This window comes from Apteryx mantelli, chromosome 1 (assembly GCF_036417845.1).
Source record: "Apteryx mantelli isolate bAptMan1 chromosome 1, bAptMan1.hap1, whole genome shotgun sequence".
Taxonomy (NCBI): domain Eukaryota; kingdom Metazoa; phylum Chordata; class Aves; order Apterygiformes; family Apterygidae; genus Apteryx; species Apteryx mantelli.
The window spans coordinates 36,032,001-36,053,866 of NC_089978.1; the positions used below are offsets into that span (position 1 = coordinate 36,032,001).

General features: G+C 36.1%; 1 protein-coding gene across 4 annotated transcripts in view; it reads left to right on the plus strand.

Moving 5' to 3' along the window:
* Nucleotides 1–21,866, plus strand: part of VWA8 (von Willebrand factor A domain containing 8) — a 194,192-nt gene that overhangs the window by 111,554 nt on the left and 60,772 nt on the right. For all 4 annotated transcript variants that reach the window (XM_067292461.1, XM_013948313.2, XM_067292475.1 and 1 more), the window contains exons 26-29: nt 4,970–5,121; nt 13,598–13,706; nt 14,638–14,776; nt 15,819–16,021. In XM_067292461.1, the coding sequence (XP_067148562.1) occupies nt 4,970–5,121; nt 13,598–13,706; nt 14,638–14,776; nt 15,819–16,021 (603 nt within the window). The remainder of the gene's footprint in view (nt 1–4,969; nt 5,122–13,597; nt 13,707–14,637; nt 14,777–15,818; nt 16,022–21,866) is intronic.

Genomic DNA, 21,866 nt, shown 5'->3' on the forward strand with positions numbered 1-21,866 from the left:
TATAATTTCTCAAATTCTTTGACCTATTATTTCTGTGTTTAACAATGCATAATATAGTAGGGCTGCATGATAGTTTTAATTTGTGTTTATGTTCATATTCACCCATATAGACATACATTTAGATCCCGCAGCTTAGAATTACTACTTAAATTTTTCAATTTGTCTAGACTTTTGGGGAGGAGATTTTTGTGTTTTGTAGTCTGTAGAGTGCCGTGAGGTCTTGTGACATGTTGAAACAGTACTACTATAATAGAAATTCAGAAAAATGCATGAACAATAACTTTATACTCAGGGTTAACAAAATTTTGACATAAAAGCTGGGGAATCTATCCAAATAAACTTGTAAATGAAATACTTTATTAGGATGCAATACCAATTGATAGGTGTTACCATATTGATAAGAATATGTACCATGTTGATAATATTGCTGGTATATTTCAACACGCATCTGAAATGAAACTGGAAAAAATATAAATTGAGGAATAATTACTGTACTGCTGAAAAGCTGATGTTTAAGGGTTTTTGTTAAGTGATCCCTTTCCTGTCTTCATATTCTTTGGCTCTTCCTACCTACCTTCTTACCTTCCTTCCTTCATCTTCTCTCTCCAAATAATCTCTAGCTGCAGTGCCCTTTATCACCAACTGGTGCTGAAACACATGGACTTAATTCTTTTCTTAGTGTGCAAACAGCATCCAGTAGAAGACTGGAAGAGCTGCATTGCTAATTGTCTTAAAGACAGTTTTTCTCTGCTCCTGCCTCCTTCACTTAAGCAGATTAGTATGGTCACTGGAAACTGGCACTGGGCATGGGTCAGGAAGGAAGGGTTTTTTGGTTTTTATTTGGTCACCTCTTTCAAAGTCAAGTGTAAATATCCAAATATATCTTCAACATGCATCTTTGATTTCTTCTATAACATTTGTCTTCAAGATACCAGTGTCTTTGAAATGATTCAACATTTTGTTTACTGTAGCTTGTTTTTCAATCTGAATAATAAAAAAGCCGGGAATAGCCAAATGTAAACAATGAATATAAACATAATGGTTATTCTAAAGTAAGAGGCTTTTAGGTCTTCAGGTAGGGAAGAAAGAGGAAGGAGGGAAATGAGTCAATGAAATTGCTGGTCCTTAGGAAGGAAGGAGGGAAGTTAGTCATATTGTTAAACAATCTGCTTTACAGCAGTTCCACAGCCCCACTTTCTTAGTACTATTGTTTTGATTTCTTTCACATAATTTTGGTATTTTTTTGCTTCTTCAAAAAAGGGTTGGAAATTTGGGAGAAATAATTGCTGTTGATTACTGTTATCTGAAAGCACATCTGAGCATTGGGGCTAGTCAGTTTAGAGAATATTCTGATTACTGAGACATCAACATGTAATTAAACTGTGCTAATCTCTGCACTCTGATTAACTGTGGTCTTCAACGTATAGAATTGTGTCTACAGTGTAGTCATAAGGACATTTTTGCATAGAGATTATGCAGACAGGGAACTCATAATACTTAGGTTGTAGCTGTAGTTTAGGTACAGCATTCTGTGCTGAGCTTTTCTTAAGGAAGGAGGTTTTTTGATGAAGCTTGGGCTGCCAAGCTAGTTTAAGGACCTGTAACAACAGGCATGAAGAAAATTGTCTACTGCAGTTGCCTAACTTGGACGTTGGAACTGTTTCCCCCAATTGATTTAATTTGGGCCTTGCAGCTCTAGATAGCAAGTAACCTGAATATAGCTTGGTAGACTCACTCTCCTGCAGTTGTCAGATTGTGTCAAATATTAGAGGTATTGATGCTAGTAGTGGCTTTTGGGTAAGGAGGCACCTCTGCTCTCCCTCCACTGGGTTTCCTCCACTGTTTCTGTGCAATCTAATTTACAATTTTTCACTAAACCTTTTCTACATCATTTTGCAAAGTCCAGATTCACCCAGTATCCCTGGCAGATATTAATCAGACAAGCCACATTATTCCAAATAAGCTGAAAGAGCTTTTCTACTGACTATTGAGCTTAGGAAACAAGATTTTTCTGATATGTCTTCTTGCCTTGTTAGTCTGAGATTGCTTTTGCGAACAGTAAATGTTTAAGGTACCTTCTGGCCCTGGCATCTGCTAATTGTCAGGCATTAAAGCATTAGATACTGATTCTTTTTATCTGTTAAAGTGCTTTCATATTATTTTCAAACACATGAGCCTACATGCACTCACCAACATTATATTAATATATTTTAACAAAAAGCATGTACTAACATATTCTGAGGGAGCTGGGGAAGCATTGGTGTTTGTCCTAAACTTTATTCTCTACAGGCAAGAGAAAGTACTTTGCTGGGTAAATACAGAGTGCCCAATACCGTACAAAATTCAGGTTTTACACCTGTTTGGTGAAGTTTTGTGCTAAGATAAGAGGTGCTTAATATTTTTTTTTCCTGTTTAGCCTAATCTCAAAAGGAAAGTAGGCTTATCCAGTCACAGTCTGAATCCCTTTCTCCCCTTGCTGCCCTGCACACACCAGTAGACTTTTACCCTTTTGGCCAACTGCAGTGAATCTCAGTCACCAGTTTTCAGAGGTCATTGGGTTTCTGCTGGTTTAATCAAAATCAGTGGTTGTGTAACAGAGAGGAACAGACTGACATTAGTTTCCCTGTGAAAGGAAAGGCAGGGGGAGAGTTCAACTGTTTTGGTTGGCAGGAGGTGATGCTCACCAAACACAAAGCACTGGTTAATCGATTAACATGCAGGTAGCTCAGGTCAAGCCATAGGCTGAGTTGCGTCTTGCCCAGCTGACAGGACGAAGGAATAGCTGGCAAAACACAGTGGGAGGGTCTCCGAGATGTAGGAGGAAGGCAAGGGTAGGGAGGAATTAGCGAATGGGGAGAGATGTTGGTATCATAGCAGGATTAGGCCTTTAGGATGGTGCTGGCAATACGGGAAATGTGCAGGGATCCGAAGTCACGAAAATATGTAGGAAAGTGAGTGATAGTGAGAACACAAGGTAGAAATCCAAAAAATCCAGACTTACTAGATATTTTGTTACCAGATAAATTGTCACTTTGTTTTCGGGAGTGCTGGTAGGAGTGCAGTAGACCTCAGTGTATATAAAATAACTTAAGATTCCTTATTTGTACTTACAAACTCTTTTTTAACAGATAACTTTTAGGTGGGCTATAGCAATACAGGTACTCATGGAAACTTAGATCTGCAAAAATAGTGATTTTTCACCCAGCCAAATTCTGTAATAATTTTGCATCAAATAAAGCATAAAATATATATAATATAAAATTATTAAAAGCAAAAACCATGTTACTGATTATTTTAAGAAACAGCCAAGAATCTAAAATGTGAAAGTACTCAAAGGTACGCACAGAGGTGTTACTTGTAAGGGAAGGAATCAATGAATGAGAACCAGACAGACTGATGAGAGATCAATAGTTTTTCCAGTAATCTGGTTTTAAAAATCAATAGAAACCAAATGATTTTTTAAAAATGTTCAACTCAAATGTTCAAACTTTTTTTTTTTCTGCTTCAAGTGAACTGTCATTGCCTTTCTTCAGTAAGTAGTTGTCCAGGCAGTTATTAAAAAGTGGTTGAATTTGTACTGATTGAAGCAGGAGAGTTGCAGTTTTTTAATAAGTGAAGTGAAGTGCCTTTTGGCAAGTACTTGTGTTCAGAACAGTTTTTTGACAGTGGTGTTCAGTTGTACCTGAGGAAATAAATTTTATAAGATGTCCTACTGGTACAGGAGGCACAGAACTATCGGTGCCATTTATTGAGCAGAAGGATGTTGATGTCGGAATGATTCAGAAAAACATGGAAATACTTGGAAACTATTAGTGAAAACAAGATAATATTTGAGGCACTTCAAGGTTTCTGCAGTCTCTAGTATAGGGCAGGTAAAACAATAGGTGCTGCGTGAATGAAATAGATTGGTGCCAGTTTGTTAGCTGCACTTTATCATAATAAAGAGCCACATCTGAAATATTTATACTGTCTTTAGTTAGACCATCTGTTGGAAGGAACCTGTGTTTCATTCAGTAAGGAGTAGACATTTTAAGCAGGATGGCACAGGCTATAAGACAACTTTTTTATATATAAAAAAAAACCAAACCTTTCTTCATTTCATTTTATCCCACTACATCAGTTCAATGACTGCTCTGTCAAGGCTTCTAAGTCTCCTGGGAAATAAAAAGGCAGGAAAATTTGTTTTCTTCTTGCGGTACAGCAATAATTAATAAGTGTAGGAAGATGACATAGGCTAGTTGTGAAATCTGGAAGGGCATGGCTGGCCCTAAATCATCAGTCCAGTTCACTAACAAAAGTTAGCACTTCCTTTGTTGGAAATACTAGTGAAAGTTTGAAAAAACTTTTTTCCTTATGTCAGTACATTGCAGGTAGTATTTTTCACTAATTTAAAAATTGTTTGTGCATCTTAAGTGAATTTCTGTTTCTACTAAAATCCATCATGGCATCAATGGCTGAAAGTCATTTTTGGTAAATAAGCAATGTATCTTCTGCTTTTCTATATTCAACATTAAGAATAAGAATGGTTAAATGAGTGGTGTGGTTGAGTACATGAATATGTGTATTTGTGTCATATCTTCCTGGTTAGCAGAAAGCAGTTCTAAATTTAAAATTCAGGCTATATTTAATTGCATTATGTTTCAATGGTTAGCCCATCCTTTTTTAGGTGTATAATAAAAATGATTATTAAAGACAAGACTAATATTGATTATTTAAATCATTTTTTCCCTACTTGTTTAATTAATTCAGGTTTAGTGTCAGTATCTTTTTTCTGATTTGAATCAGTGTTTCTTCTTTATTCAGGAAATTTAAAAAGCATTGATGACTTGTGCATCTGCATAAGCTGAGCAAAGTTACTGTTGAAACTATTCATGTTAAAAGTATTTTAACATGTTAAAAGTATTTTAAAAGTATGTAACTTAATAGAGATATTCAATAAAAGAATTTGGGGGCCTTTTTTTCTTCACAGAAATTTCCAACTGAAGGATTGGCAAATGTTGTTCGAAATGTATTTGACTTTGACTCCTACAACAAAGAAATGCGTGAAATTTTAATCAGCACTTTGCACAAACATGGGGTACCTATTGGAGCAAAACCGACCAATGTACAGCTGGCCAAGGAGTAAGAGAAACATAAGATATATATTAAAAAGACAGGTCTCATGATCACTTTTTTGATAGTCTGTTATCTTGCTGGTAACTGATCTAAGAACAACCTGGAATACTTGAAGCCAATTCTCCTTTTGCTCAAGTTTTGCTTGCTACAAATAAGTTATAATAATTTAAAATATTATATGATAGAATATTTGCTTATTACTAATATTAATCTTTAGTTAATGTGCATGTACATATTGATAGTTTGTATGGTAAACAGATACACACAAATAAAGGGAAATACTTGTTTCTTCTCCTGTGTTTTTTAATTGAATTGCAACCCATTTCTGTCCTGTTATTTGCCACCTACAGCAGCAGCAAAAGAAATAAGTTGTCTTCAGTGGGACTGGGATTTTGTCTTTAATACTCACAAAAGGCTCTACAAATATGCTTCTACAGACTATGACAAGGCTTTTAAGCATTTAAGCTCCAAGAACCATCTTTGTATGTGTCCGTATATCAGTATCTTTTAATTATTACTGGTGGTTGACACATTACACTGTACTTTTTCAGGGTTTGGAATGAAAATAGCTAATTTTTTAGAATAAACTAAATTGTAAAATGAAAACATTTAGTTCATTCTTGTACACTTCACAGAGAAAAGGCTTAAGTAAATCGTATTGAAAAGTAGTTAGAAATCTTACTCTGACTTGAACTCTGATATATAATTTGTTTATGGAGAAACAAATATTTCCCTTTAATGAAGGAAGCTTTCTTAAGAACTGGAAAGGATTTATGGAAAATTCAGTTTTCTGTAGGATGTACTACTTTTATATTTGCTAAGGAGGGACTGATTCTCATGACATGATGTCTTGATGATAGGTGTCAGTGTGTAGGTTTCTCCTGTTGGAGCACCACTGTTATCATACCTAGCATGCTACATATACCTATTAAAATAAGACTGGCAGTTTAATGGTTGTGGTGAACCTTTTCATTTTGATGACTAAAGCATTACATACCTCGGGAACCAGTGCTTGATCAACTACAGTATATATCAAATTGACAGCACACACTTGGAATTCTTGACGTAGTTTCTTTGCTAAAAGTCACTTGGAAATTTCTTTTTCAGAGAATTATAATATTTGTTGTTTTTGAGAAATCTTCATTTAAAATTTTTATATAATTTTTAGAAGTATTAGATGTAGGTTTACATGGATGATTTGGAGAGGACTGCTTAGCAACGTGAATATCGAAGGCTTAGGAAACATAATAGGAGGGACTGCTGGAATTGAGGACTGTTCAGTCTAGAAGAGAGAAGACAGAAGAAGGGTTAAAGGATCTGATCATTCTGAGTCAGGAATGATCACCTGATTGTTTTGGATCCATTGTTTTTTTAGGACAGGTTATACCCAGAAGACCCTGCAAGATGCTCATCAAAAACTTCATTTGGTTGACAGCCACACTCTCTACACTGAAAGCCAAAAGGAGGAGAAACTACAGAAGTTCACAAGCAGTTGATTAGAGTAACATCAGGATGGGACCAGGCTGATCACCTGGCTCTGGTGGTGCAGTGATCTTGGTCTCAGTATCTCACTTGCATCCCCCCACACCTGGATTTTCAAATTATCCCAGTGCTCCATGCCAAGACAGCCTTGCTGCTGGTCATGAGATTTAACCCTATGGGGCTTGCAAACAACAGGCTGATCACCCTGAATTGTGGAGACATCCTTCAGGAATGGTTTAGGTGTAGTTGTTTCTGCCTTGGAGTTAAAGAAAGCCTGGGTAACCTCTCCAAGTCGGTTCCAGCCTGTATTGCAAGCTCCCTTGATGGACTCATTGAGGCAATCAGATACGGTATTTGGACTACTGCAGAAAAGGGACTTCCCCAAGCTACTAGGTGTTTAGATCTAGAGTATGAGTACAGACCTTCTCTACACTGTTTTGCAGGAATTCAAGCGTAGAATAATGGTGCTAATCTAGTCCATCCCACTTCCTTCAGGAAAAAAACTAGGATATATCTAAACCCTTCTTATCTGATGTTTGTCTTGATCCAAGCTTAAAAACCTTCAGTGATGGAGTTCTGTAATCTCCCTAAGCAAGCCAGTCTTGTTCTTAAATATCCTTGCCCTTAGAAAGTCATCTCTAGACTAAATACATCCAGTTTTCCCAGTTTTCCCTTTTGTTTTTAAGGCCTATGGTTGTTTTCATTTCTCTCTCCTTTTTTTTTTTTTTCCACCTGATCCATGTCTGTCTTTAAGCATTGTGCCTAGAATTGAATGGGGTAGTTCCTGCTAGAGCTGAGTAGAGTGGTAGACATATGTCATGCAGCAGTCCCTTTTACGAATCCCAGTATGCTTACTATTCTTGCAACATGTAACTCATGTCTAGTTTTCTGAACATTAACCTCCATATCCCTTTCAGCAGAACCACTGAATAATGCTCATTCCCTTTCTACTGTTTATGCAATCAACTTTCTTCCTAGGTGTGCTGCTTTGCACTTTTCTCTCTGTATTGTATTGTATTTTTTCAGAGTATTTCTCTAACTTGTCAAGAGCACTCCCAGTTTTACATCTGTCTTCCTGCCTGTTTACAGTATCTTACAAGTTGGTGATCTGTAGATTTATTATGCATGCATTCTACAGTGTCCTGTTGGCAGCAATGTACCCCACAGAGCTTCACTTCCCCGGCCTTAATCTGCAAGACTTTAAAGACTTACTGGTTGGCATGATAAATTGCACAATGGTTTTAATAAATAAAGCAAAAATTAGGATGAAACTCCAAACCTGTTCAGTCTTAGGATTTAAAACCATATCTGCAACAAAATCATTGCTATTCATAAGAATGCAAATCCTCAAATTATGTAAGAGGTTTTGTGATACAGACACTAGCACATTTCCAGGAGACTCTAAGACATGAAAAGCATTATATTGATATACCGACTCATTTATACAGGTATTCTCTGGCATGTATTAACGTGTCTATTGGATCCAGCAATTTGTGAATCTTTATTTTATTTTAATACATTTCAAAGAAGCCTTTCTGACTGTCACCTATTACTCAATCAAAAAACCTGTAGAAATCAGAATTGTTTAAATCCCTGCTGAAACATAGCTGCTGTCAGTACAGGAACAAAACCACATGAGGCGCGTGAACAACACACTACAATACAGTGTCTCAAGAGGATGAATTTTGAGGATTGCATCCAACTGAAATTACAGGGAAATGTAACAGTAACCCATATGGGAATTTTAGCTAAGGCTCTGGAACTAATATACCTACTCTTAGAAGGGAAGATCAGGTGGTCACTAATTGCCAAAAGTTCTTCCAGTAGTTATTGCAGTAGTTATTGTTTCAAATGAGATCTTCATTTGTAGAAACTAATTCATTTATTTCCAAAATTAGTGTCATTGGACTTTTTTATATGGCTTCACACTGTCTTATGAGATTTTGAAGCAATTGCTAAGCTGAAATTATAGATATCCCTCAGAAAAATCTTACATCTACTCAGAGATGTGGAAGCAAAATGTTAACCTCCAGGTATCTTTTCTTTCAGAGACTGGCTCAGTATTACGAGTTCCAATTCTTCTGTAGCATATTTGTTCTGTGAAAGTTTCTCCTGTTCTCATATTAAATGGATAGGATTCTATTTAGTTCCTAAGACTTAATATGATGGTGAAACAGACTATACAATTGGACTAGTTTATATTATTTGTCACTACAGAATGTTTTTATACTGTTTTTTGAGTAAAGTAATGCTTGACTTTTTCCCCATCTAAACACTTTAGCCTTTTTGTTTCCATGAGGTTTTGTTTCAAGATAAGATGGCCATTCTTCAAGACACTGATATGTTCAGTATCATCAGCTTATAACAAAGTGATATTGTCTGTATCTCGTAGTATTACCTTTTCAAAAATTTGTATTTTTACTACTCTGGGAGGTAAAGCAGATGGCTTGTCCACCATGCATTGCCAAAACATAGTGGTAAAATGGATAACTCATTTTAGTAATTCATTATCTTTCTTTGTATTCAATGAAACTGTGTCTTTCCATTAGCATCTGTTATGTCACATTTGTCTGTGTTCATTTTAATATGCCATTTTCTTGCACAATTCAGACCATTTGAAATTCCTAGGTAAAATGGCATACAGCTCTAATTCTGGCATTCATCCTTAGTGAAATTTCCACTCCATTTTTTTTGTGCTGTCACTACGTATTTTCAAGTGCTTGCTATAACCTGAATATTCATTTTATATACTGAATACCCTATGTATACATACCCTATGTAAATTTTAATGAGTTTGCTATTCTCTTGAAAATCTCTCCTTCAAGTACTTTGTAGTCAAATGTTGGACCTGGCTCATATCATATACGTCTCTTGTCCATCCTGTGCACTGGGGCAGGGGGAGAGGGGTTTCTGCAGTTGCCTGTCAAGGAACTAGTGGTGTAAAATAAGTCTTTTCTGTCTGTCTCCTGCTTATGCTTTAATCAAAAGAGTTTTGCATACAATACAGAGATCTGGTTGGTAAAGAAGGTTCCTGGTTTCAGAATATATTTTATTCAGGTTGAAAAATTAGATGGGATGAAAGTCTAGCTAAATAGAACGCAGACACATTTAAGCCCTTGAATAATACATTCAGGTCCAACATGGAGCTGGTTTATGAGATCACATATTAAATAGTTTTGTTGCCTGTCATAATTCATGTCTGAAGCTATACTAGTTACAATAGCCAGCTTGAGAGATTTTTATTCACAGAAACTTTATTCTTACAGGGTTCTTAGCCTTTTTCCAGTATCTCTTCAGAAAGTTAAATGCATAAATTCGTAAAGCAAGTCCTATTGACTTTTTTAAAATTAGCCTAAAATGACTTTATTTTCTAAAATTGGAAAGGTACAGGTCAAAAGAAATTGGGTACTGTAGATGTCAGTTTGAAAAGTTTTCCAGCAGCAGAAGCCTCTAGAGAATTACCTTTTGACAGATTGTCTGTGACTGCTGTGTATGAAGAAAATCTGACTAAATAATAATTTTATGTAGAATTGCTGTGTCAAGTGTAGTTCTTGTGCACATCACCTTTTCTAAACAAAAATTCTACCTATATAACCATTTTATGGACAACAGTGAATTCTTGTAGAAAACCAGGATGTAAAATTAAGAGTAAACTAACATAAAAATATATTTTAAAATTTTTCTTAACCTGCAGGCTTTGACAGATCCATAATGAAAGAACTGACTAGGAATAATTCATTAGTACTTCCTTTTAAGTCTTGGGGTTTTTTTACAATCTTACTGCAGTCTGTCATGTAGGTTTTCTGTGCTATAAACCTTTTCCAGCTTTTGAGGAAAGCATAAATCAAGGTTCATTCTGTACATTACAGTTGGAGGTAGCGATGGAGTTTCAGCAGAATTCTTACCCAACCTGTGTGCTTCTGCACCCATCAGATCTCTTTGCTTCTCAGAATTTTGCCAATGGTGGCATCTCCATAGTGTTCTGTCTGCCTTTTATTATGTAAAAAGTATTTGGTTCATTCAGTTAATTTGAAATACTGCACTGTGGGAGGAGTGCCTTGTCAAGCTTTTTACTAATACTGTCACTTCAAGTTATTTTCAAAACTTGCTTGTTACCTGTAAGTCCTGGGGAGAGAAAATTGTGTCCCTACTCCAATGCACATCTTATATATATTCACTAGAGGAAAAATGTTAAGAAATACGAATGTCTTCAGTGTGGTCATGTTATTTCTGTCTCTCTTCACCCTCACTCCTGATAATCATTCAAGAGGCATGTTGATTAAAAGACCTTTAATGACACCAGCTTCTTCAATACTCTTAGTCTTTCTTAGGCCAGGTCTGTATGAGAAAGCACTAGGAAAGCAGTGATAGAGAGTTAAAAGAAACCTGAAAGATTAAGATCCCTATTACTCTTGACAAAGGAACTTTGTTTTCTGAATTCTGTTTTTTTCCTAAATTCTGATCTGCCTTTCTCTTCTCTTTGCCATTTGATGGCTTAGTCTGCTGCTCCAGAGAAACTAAATCATTCAGAAACAGGGAAGTGAATAAAACCTCAAGAATCTAGGAGAAAGGAAAAATTACTTTTCCTAAGGGAAGAGAGGAACTGTTAGCAAAGCAAATTCAGAAAGCTGAAACAGAGTGGAAATGTGTTGTTTCTTTGGGAATGCAATCTGTAATTCTGTTGCTGTATAAAGCAGGGTATTTGGTTAAAGCTGGTTATTAACATATGTTTTATTTTAAAATGTAATAAGTGTTCATGATTATTAGTGAACCCGTTGATTTCTAGGATGTTGCCCATGGGAGTAATGTGTAAGGAATTAAAAACTAAGTCCAAATCCTTGTGGAAGATGATGTTCCATTGAGCTAGCAGGAAACAATTATTGCTGATTATAGGCATATCAGAGGTTATACTACTCACAGCAATCATAACAAAAAAGTCTTCTGTTTCTTTTTGAACACAAGACAGTTTTGGCTCAAGAAATAATCAAAGTTTTGCCAACAAGTCATTTTGAAACCCAAATGGAAGCTTAATGTAGAATTCACATTCATGGATAATCTGACATATCTAATGACTTGACGGTTTGCCCTTTTTCTGTCTGCGTGAATGCCAAAATGTGAATCTGCCTTCATGAATCACAGAATTGTACATGTATTAAAATAGTACATCCTGAACGTTTTTTTTCCTAACGGTCTTCAATGTTGTAACCTAAACTATATTGTACTTGAATTTCTTTTGTCTCTGACTTAATTTCTGTTCTTAATTTGGGAAGAATCTGGCTAGACTAGATAGTTGTGAAGAATGGAAAAATGCAAACTGGAGTGAGGAAGAATGCAAAATAAATCATTCTCCAAACATTGGTATCTATTGATACTCTGAAATAGGCCACGAACAGACAGTGAAGACTCTACTGGTTCTTTTGACTGAGAGAGAGGAAAAAATTCACTGTCCTCATTGCATGTCCAAAAGTTCTGATTGCTGACAGCTGGATATTCACCTATGAGCATCAATGATCCATAGCATCTGTCTATTTTCTATTTTAAAATAACAAAAACTGTCTTTGGCTATCTGACTGCCTTGGCAGATGGTCCAAATGCAGAATGGGGTGGAAACTGAGTGACTATCTCCCTGTGAGTACTGGCATCTCCAGGTTGGTTGAGGTATGGTGTCAATGTGAAAATTGTAATGTATGTTTCTTGCATGAGTTGGAAAGATTGGAGGATAATAGTGTTTGTTCCCTGCCTTTTCCTTTAAGCTCTCAATAAAACAATTTGAAAATCCCCAAAGTTCATATATATTTCAAATGAGGTTTTTGATTTGGGATCCTTTCTTACTCTGGAAAGCATATCAAGAAGAAATGAAACAAACCTCTTATATCTAGACATGCCAGGTTCGTTGGAGGGGAGGGGTAAATTAATATAACAGTAGGAAAAAGCATCATCAAACAGGACAGAAGAGACCGAGCACAGATTTTAACAAACATTCTAAGAGAACTTCCTTAAAATAGACTTTGGAGATATTTATAGCAACTGGGAGAGGGATTGTTTTCAGTTCTCTTGCCAAGTTCTGTAGCCATACAATAACATGCAACTGCTTATAACACAAAATGCAGTTTTCATAGATCTGCTTAGGAGCAACTGATCCAAAATAAGAGAAACCATAAAGGTATGAGTTCATTAGCTTGAATGTATTTATGCCAATTAAAAATGTCAAATTCCTTTTATTTGTTGCAAATCACTTCAGAGAGAGCAGAAGAAGAAATAAAAAATGTTATCCTATTCTGCTGTCAAGCTACTTTGTCATATGCCATCATTTTCTTTTGCTATATAACTGAGTTTTGCTGTGGCCCTTATATTTCTTCCCTAAATAAAAGGCACAGAAATGAAGAAATTGCATCAAGAAAGTTAATTAAGGCTTTTGGAGATGTTCCTGTCCTTTCTGTAGGCTGTGATGGCAGAAGGCAATGGCATACACTCACATCTGTGTACCACAGCCTTTGCTCACATGTGCAGTTGCAAAATGTAGGGAAGGAATTTATTCCTTTTATTGCATGGTGAATTTGCCACTGTATTTACTGTGCCTATTTTGCTCTTTTCTCAGGGGAATGTGCCACTTACTGGAGCTCCTTTAATTGGTGCTGTCACATCCTGCCTGAACTGAATAAAGCAAACCAAGAGACATGTTTTGATATGTTTTGGATATATTTTATTATGTACCTCAAATAATTCAGCCTGGAAAAGTTTTTCTTCTGAGGCCATATTTTGTGACAGGCTCCTTATTTATTATGCTGTTTTGGTTGTGATTGTATTAGTATTCCAGAAGGCTAAAAATTTTGTGATTTAAAACATAAAAGAAATGAAATGTTTTAGTAAGGAAGCACTTTCTATAAGAGAATATTCAGAAGTGGCTTGTTGGGGAAATGTTGTTGCTTAAATGATTTATTCCATATTAGCTGCTGGTTAGTGAATATGAAAATTTGTTTGTTCCTATGCTGTTTGGCAGACTGCCGTTACCAGAACATAAATATACAGGCTACTGGAGTATTGACAACCTGGGAAGTGCACGACAGAAACTGCTGTGTCCAACAGAAACTCAAAGAATAGATGTAAAGGTTTGTGTTCTTTTTTAAAAAATGCATAAGATTTCATATGTAGGGATCTGAAAAACCTAAAATGTGATTCATTTCCTCAGGAAAAAGAGGATATACAAAGCTTCATCTTTGTTACCTGGTTTTGTTTTGTTTTTTTTCTGTACTGACTAGGAAAAAAAAGTTTATTTTTTATCATACCTAGCCCTCAGAATTTGAGATGTGCTTTAAAATCAGTAGATTTGGTCAGGAGTTCTTGAGCTTTTTGTGAGGATGTTGACAGTGCCATTTTTGAAGGAACTCTGAAGCTGTTTTGGATGCTTGGAGGTGGCCAGTTTCAGCTCCCAGATCTCAAATTTTGTATAAGATCTGAGACTGGAAAGCCAGCTATTTTTTGTTCTTATTTCACATGCAGCTGAATTCTTATGAGTCTTTGGCACTGCCAGGTTTGAATCTGAACCTTTGGTCTGATTTGACCTGCAGCCAAAGCTTTTCAGTCCTTTTCAGCTTTGAGTTCTTGGCTTAACTTTAGTAATTGTTAATTCAGTGAATAAGTAAAAACTCAACTGCAAATATGATGTGGGATTGAGATTTAAACTTTATATAACAAGAAATTGTCATTGAGCTTCTTTATGAGAAAAAATGTTCTGATTTTTCCTTGTATGGACTGTGTTTGATCAGTGTGTGATACCTCAATCATGTCACTGAGCAATGATGTTTTCAAACCAGAAAAGAATGAGGAGGAAAGGCATGGTTTGTATACTGTAAAGAAAATGGCAGTATGGGCATTCAGAGAGCTTGCAGAAAAGCATTTCCTTTTCCCTTTCATTTTTTTAATATTTGGTCTGTTCCTATTGTTAATAGCATTGACAGTCTTGAAAAAAACTTCTAGATTTTCATAAAGAATGGTGAGTGAAATATTTTAGCAAGCCCTTGTTGTTATTGTTTGTTTTAGGGACCTGTGTATTTAAATATTCAAGGATTTCCTGTGGAACGACATGAAGCCAGGTCCCTCAGCTTCACAGAAGAGCTCGCTTTTTGGACGCTGCCTTTGAGTGAAGTTAACTTAGTTTGTGATGTTGCTGTAACGAAAGGTGCAGTAAGAAAAGCTAATAACTTTTGTAATGATCCCCAGTATTACAATATATGAAATATCCTGGAGATGAGGAAGAACTGGGCTGGTGATACCATAGGTGCTTGCTGATAGCCATTGTCAGAATATACAAGGGCAATATGAGTGCAATAAAAACACTTCAGTATATTCACAGTGTATTTCTAGGAATCTTTGCAGTGGAGTATAAGAGAAATAGTGTTGTTTCTCTTTTTCCACTTTCCTTTTTTAAAACAGTAGATGAAATACAAAAATAATCAGCTATTGAAATGGGAGCCTAATTTCATTGAGACATTCTGGTTTTCAAAAGGATATGTATCCTTCTCAAACTAAATCAGAGCTTATACTGATTAAAATTCTTTCTGATTGGATCAAGCCTGACTTAATTATCTATACTGCTTATGTCCCAAAGAGAATTGCATCATTGGGAATATTCATGACCTTTTTTATGGTTCATAATTAAACACGTTTATAATGTATTGTATATTACAAACATTGCTAATGATCAATACTAGAATATTATCTTTTTCTGCTTGTAGCCTTTACTTCAAATACATTCACCAACTTTTATGAAAGTGAAACAGAAATTACATAGCTTTGGTTTAATTTGGAGAATTTTCTGAAATGAGTCAAGAACTGCTATATGTAAAGGTTTCCATATAAAGTTTCCATTCATCCCATGTATAATTATTAAGTATAGTAATTGGAAGCAGGGGGCTTCTGGTAGGAAAAAAAGGAGGGAAGACCCAGATTATAAACAAACTAGAAAGTCTGGACAGATGTGTCTTGGACTACTTGTTTGAAGAGTTAATAGCTTTGTGGCAAGATTCTTCCTGCTGACATTTAGTTAGTGTCAAGAGATATTTTCTCTCTATCTCCCTTGTCAACGGTGTCCATTTTGTTGTAGGCTTTGCTATATCATCTGAAACCATGTATCTGCCCAGTTTATGATATATATTCTTTCAGAAGAGCAATGTGCAATGTCAATAATGTTTCATTAATTTTATCTTATTTTCTTATTTCAGAAGATGAAGCTGAGAATGTTCTTTACATTGCTACATGCAATCCTGTTTCCTTGTACTTTATGAATGTTTCTAGTAAGAGTGGATACTTCGTGGATTTTTATGACCTCTTCCCCAGAACAGTTGGAAATATCTGGCAGCCTTTTGTGACTGTGGCACCGCTGGGAAATCCACTCAAAGGTCAAGTGATTCTACATGAAGAGCAGGTAAAAAAGAAAAAAAAAAAAGCTCAGTGGTTAGTATGTTTAGTGATAAGGAAAGCAGTTTCATGAAGGTAGGATCCTTGAGGTGTCTTAACCTCTGTAGATTGAAATTACTTGGGTAAGTCTACTCCTTACTAATGTGCTCCTTCTCATTATATCTTGAACCTTCAGAGTTGCTTCAGCTCTATTTTTTTATGTGGAGCTTTTTCTCTTGCACTTATTAGCTGATTTACAACATCCCTTTATATACTTTTGCATTACTGAAGCTGAGTTCTGCCTGCTTATCTGATTCCTCTTGCTGATAAGTTAGATAGGCCTTTATGAGAGAAAGGGAGATAGTTGAGTCCAGGAGTCTCAAACAAGCAGCGTATGTTCGAAAGTACAAAGCAAGCTGTTTTATGCTGTGAATCTAAGTTCTACTCCAAGCTTGTCCCTTTTTTTACTTTTTGAGAAGTATATGAAAGAGACATGTTTTCTGAGTCACAAAGTGAAATGTTGCTTATATTTCTATCATGTCACTATTTTTGGTTTGTTTTACAAATTCTGATATTTCCCATTCTGTAACACCTCAAGTATCGAGACTAGAAAGAAGGCTATGTAAACCCTGACATTTAGGGTATCAGCAATACAAATTTAGAATCACTGACTTCTTCAGTGTTGGTTTGATTGGAAACTTTTTTTCAGAGTGAAGCAATGCATACTTTCCACTTGGAATTACTATTAATGACTGATTGGAATGTTTCCAATTTAAAACTTCTTTGCCCAGGAGTGGAAAGAGACATCAGTTGATAAAGTGATGATGACTAATTTATTATTTTTATTATTATTATTATTATTATTAACAGGTTATTATGTTGCCTCGAGTCATAGTGGTTTGATGTGAGCATTTTATCTGGTCATTATTGTTGCCATTCTTCCTTTTCCTTTCATTGTTCTGAATTTCTTCCACCATTCTTCAGTAGGAGAGAAAGAGCTGCTGATGTAGAAGAACCTTTCCTACACTGAGCTGGAGTTTAAGAAGTCATTCCAATTTACAGTCATTCCGTAATGAGTGTCTCTGCTATACCTTTGCTCCAGGAATGTTTGACGAGTGTTGACACCACTTTCTGGTCTCAAGCACTACAGTTAGTAGCTTATAAGATATGTGATTCTTCTACCTTTGGTAGAATTGTGTATGCCTTCTTTAGTTTTGCCTTGGACGCTCTTTAATGTCAGTGCAGTTGTCTTGAACACCTACAGAAACACCATTTGACCTATTTTGACATGCGCATAACAAATTTGTTCAGTTCTAAACAATCCTTGGCCTTTTCTGGCAAAGTTAATACAGGAAGTTGCAGAACAGATGGCAGTCTATCTTGTGTCTAAGAATATTTAGAATGTTGCACACTTTTTAATATAAATCCCAGCAATATTCTTTGCTTTCCAAACTTTTAAAATTCCTACCATGAAAATAATTTTCCTGCTAGTTTTATTCTTAATTCAATCATAGTTGCATTCAGTTTCAGCTTCAGCAATGTGGTTTTTATCAAAGGTTCTTGTGTAAAGCTTTAAGTAGTTAACTCAATGACTGGTTTTGCCTGTCCTCATGGATTATAATTTTCAATGAAAGTGTGAATTAAAATCTGAAATAAAGATTGTTCTGCAGAAAGAATATGGTAACTCAGGGCCCCTTTCCAGTCTACTTCAGTTCAGCTGTAACATCCTTTTTTTCTCTGACTTGAAGTTTAAATACTGACAACTTCAGTCTTGCTTTTCTTAGCGAGTGCTATAGTTGAACAAATCCTATCATCCTGTCTGAAAATAAGTGTCTTTACACTGCTGGAAGACAATATAGTAATTATAATATTTCTGAATGCTTTGTATTAACTTAAGACTTCTTATGCAAAGTTAATATTAAGATTGACCTTACTCATCAAGTATGAAAATGTGTTTCATTAAAATGCAAATTTGGTTGTAAAAAGTCAGTATATACTTAGGACACTGCTCAAAAGTAATTTTAGACTTTTTGTATATTTTAAGTCAGCATATTGCACAGAAAAAATATTGAACTATGAATCTCTTATGTATTGCATGTTCATATGCATGGAGTACATTAGTAATTTACTTGGGACTGATTTTTAAATGAGGAACCAAAGCATAGGTCAGCTGGATGCTGCTGTTGTAGTCTTCACAGCCACTGCCATCCTTCCTTATGTTAGGGCTGATGTGTTGGGATTTCTGCATTTGCAGTTCCTACTGAATCAAAAGAGAGATTCTCAAGGAGTTTAGTATTTCCACTGGGAGCTTAGGTTTTATTCCCAATTCTTCCTGCTATGGAGCCATGGAAAAGTCTTGTGCTTTCTTTGTGCACCTATGAAATGAGGTGGATATTGCAGTTTATGAAATTAAATCAGTTATTACTTATGACATTAACAGGTAGGTGTATGGTCTAAGCTAATCATCTAAATACCTTGTATATCCATTGAGAGGATAAAGGTGATCTGAGAAGGTAGTGCATCCCAGCTGAGGTAGAACAGCTAAGATGAATTGCCTTATGGAAGTGCCTCTCTTTTTCCATTGACTACAAAAGGAGCCTGGGCAGCTAGTATAGCTGAGATACCTGCCTTCTGGCATACTAAGTTAGGTAAGATGACTGCCAGCCTTAACCCCAGTATTTGCAGCATTCACATATTAATACAGATAGATCAGTGGTACATTTTACCTCTAGGCAAGACTCCCAAGGATTAGGTACTTGTGCTAAAGGATGGATCAAAGATGCTTTCACAGACAAGTATAATGTCTATATGTATTTGCAAAATGTCAAGAAGTATTACTAATATTTGAAATCAGAAACTGCATTTATTTAAAAAAAAAGCTGTCCACTTGACAGGTGATATTTCATTAAAAACATAATCCACTAATTGGGCACTATCAAAGGCTAAAGATTTTCCCAAATTTTTTAATAAAGATTTTTTGAGATGAATGTTATAAAAAGTTATAAGAAAAGAACAATTTTAAATGGATCATAACCAAATTGGAAAGGATGAGATGATGATATTGTAGCTCTTCAATATGCATCTGTGATTTATTATTTCTCAGATGACATCCATCTGGATTCAGTAGAGTCTTCCAGTAAAATCAAATGAAAGACTACAATTCCTTCCTGTCCTTTTAAATAAAATTTTACTAAAACTAATCTTATTGAGGATTTAACTTAATTGTATAAATCAGAGATTTACCTGCTTTTAAGCCACCTTTACACCTTGGAAGAAAGAGTAGGTGATTCTCTTCAACACAGTGTCCATTGATCTTCTTAGTGAGCACAGCCTATTTTGCTTCTGCCTTTTCAATCAAACTGCAGTGATAGACTTTGGAGAGACGCTTCCTAAATCTAAGTCATTTATTTGTAAGATGGAATTTGCAGTGTAAAGCCTTGTCCGGACAGTGTCCTGCCAGCATCCTTTAACTCCACTTTTATCTTTCGCTGTCGGGAAGTGGGGTGGGAAGAGAGAGGAGTGCTTCAGTTTCCTTCTAGTCTCCATTACATTCTAATATATGCTTTCAGGAGAAGGATATGTTTTCTTCAAAAACAAGTTGACATTATTAAATTCTCATCTTTTTTGAATCTTATATGAGGTGAAGACTTTCCTTTCTGTAAAAAGAAAGCTCATATTTCTTCTTGCTTTTCTGTTTCCTGTAATCTCTAGTACAATCAAGTCTCCCAGATAATCTGAAGGACTCTGCTCACATTAATTAAAATGTCAGTAATCTACTTGCATACATTTCCGCATCCGTGAGGGCATCGTGGTTGAGCCCAAAACCATAAATCATTGCACAGACTTCTTTCACTTTAACCTAATGAACAATATATCTATATCTATACTAGTATACACAGTGTCAGGATTGTTACATGCATGTCACCCATAGGCACTGGTCACTGAGTAGCACTAGTAGAAAAGGTGCTGGGGGATAGGAGGCAGAGAGAGCGCACGCCGTACAGAGGTGCCAGGCTAAGAATCAGCCTTGACTGAAGCTGACAGTGAAGAAGAGCTTGTGTTTGTGAGCTTGTTTGCTTGGGACGTGGGCATCAAGTGCAGACAAGGATGAAACTGTGAGTGTAAGCATTCATAGAATACAAGAATATATAGAATACAAGAGGGTTAAGCTGAATGCTTTATATTCCTCTGCTCTGAAATTGAAATTTATTCCTTCCCCCAACTCTCTGTCTACAAGAGCATAAAGAACAACTTCCCATACCAGCAAGGTGAAATCACAGCCCTGTTTGGTTTAAGGACTTTTGAGAGGAAAATACTCTCTAAAATAAAAACAGCAGTAAGGAAAGGGAAACTTTGCAGTAACTAAAAATAAAGGCCCACCACTTCATGAGATTGATTATTGCATCTGTCCAAAGTTTGGAATTCCAGACACCAGGGTCAGGAGGTCGCCCAAAGGTTACTTTTCTCCCAGTCGAGAACAAACATAGCGGAATTGCACACCAGCGTCTTTTCCCAGCCCACTTGAAGAGTTGCCAAAGCTGCTTTTGGATGTGTTCGCAAGTGACGCAAAAATCTATTCTTAAACACAGACAGAATATACATCAGTCACTTAGTGCAGAAGGAAACCATTAACATCAAAAGGGGTGGAGTAGAGAGGCTTTTTATACTGCCAACCGCTCTCATAAATTTAATGCTAAGTGGAAGAATGTAATTGCTTCATATGTGTTCTTTATCTCACATGGAAGGCTAATGCGTTTTTTTGGTTCAGCAGTGCAGTTGCAGAACTATATAAATAAAATATGGCAGAAAACCAAAATCCAAAGCAAATGCCTGCTTTTTTTTTTTTTCCTGAACCACATTTCTGTAATTTTGGTTTGAAATACATAAGCAAACTGCTTTTTTTAGAAGTATTAAATTCCAGCTGAATTTCCCAAATGCTGCAAATAACATGGCAATATTTTAAATGCTTTACCATATTTAGTTTTAAATGACTGTCATTATTAGAAAAAAAGTTAATTCTCTCAAGTAATCCTAGTGAAAGTATGAAGTGTACCCAAAAAGAACAAAAACACTGTGACTCAGATTGCTTGTATCTGTTTTATTTAGGAGAATTTGTGGGAATTTATGTTTTATTCCCTTAACGTCTATCGTGCGTTATTGCAGATGTTATACGTAGACAGCTTGCTTTTAATAAGTCCTTGCAGAACCTAATGTCCTTGCAGAACCTAACATTTCCCTGAAAGACAAACAAAAATTTCATCCTAAGGCTTATTAACTTGTGCTTTTGTACCTTTTAAATTTCATTTGGTGCAGTTAAGGTTGGCCCTGAATGATTGTTCTCTTGAATTCTTGGTTAAACACATTAGGAGCAGCTGTGGTACTTTGTAAAAAGAGATGTTTTAAATGAACCTACAAACAAGCTGGCAACATGTCAAGTTGCATACTTTGTTTATCAGGTGCGTTCATCCATGCCATACACCCCAGACATGGCTGCGGCACCTTAAACGTAGCTGATGAGCTTGTTAGCCAGCTTTGTGTGACATGTGGCTCCCAGAGCTGGAGACAAGCTGTGACACTGTACGGCAGCCAGGGAGAGCCTCAGTGAAATGCTGTGATCCCTTCCCAGTGTGTGACCCTGGGGCGGGGAGGGGAAGTATTGATAGCTGTCCCCATCGTGTGACAGCATGTATGGAGCCTGGGACTTTGAGTAACAAACTGAGAAATCTGCAGAACAACAAAATTTAGCGTATCATATTTTTGCTTGTGATATGTGAAGGACCCTCCCATGTCACTGTTTGATATCCTGTCTGCTTTGGATCTTGATCCTTTAGAGTCATCCTTCTGTCTTCCAACAGCCATCCTACCTCTGACAC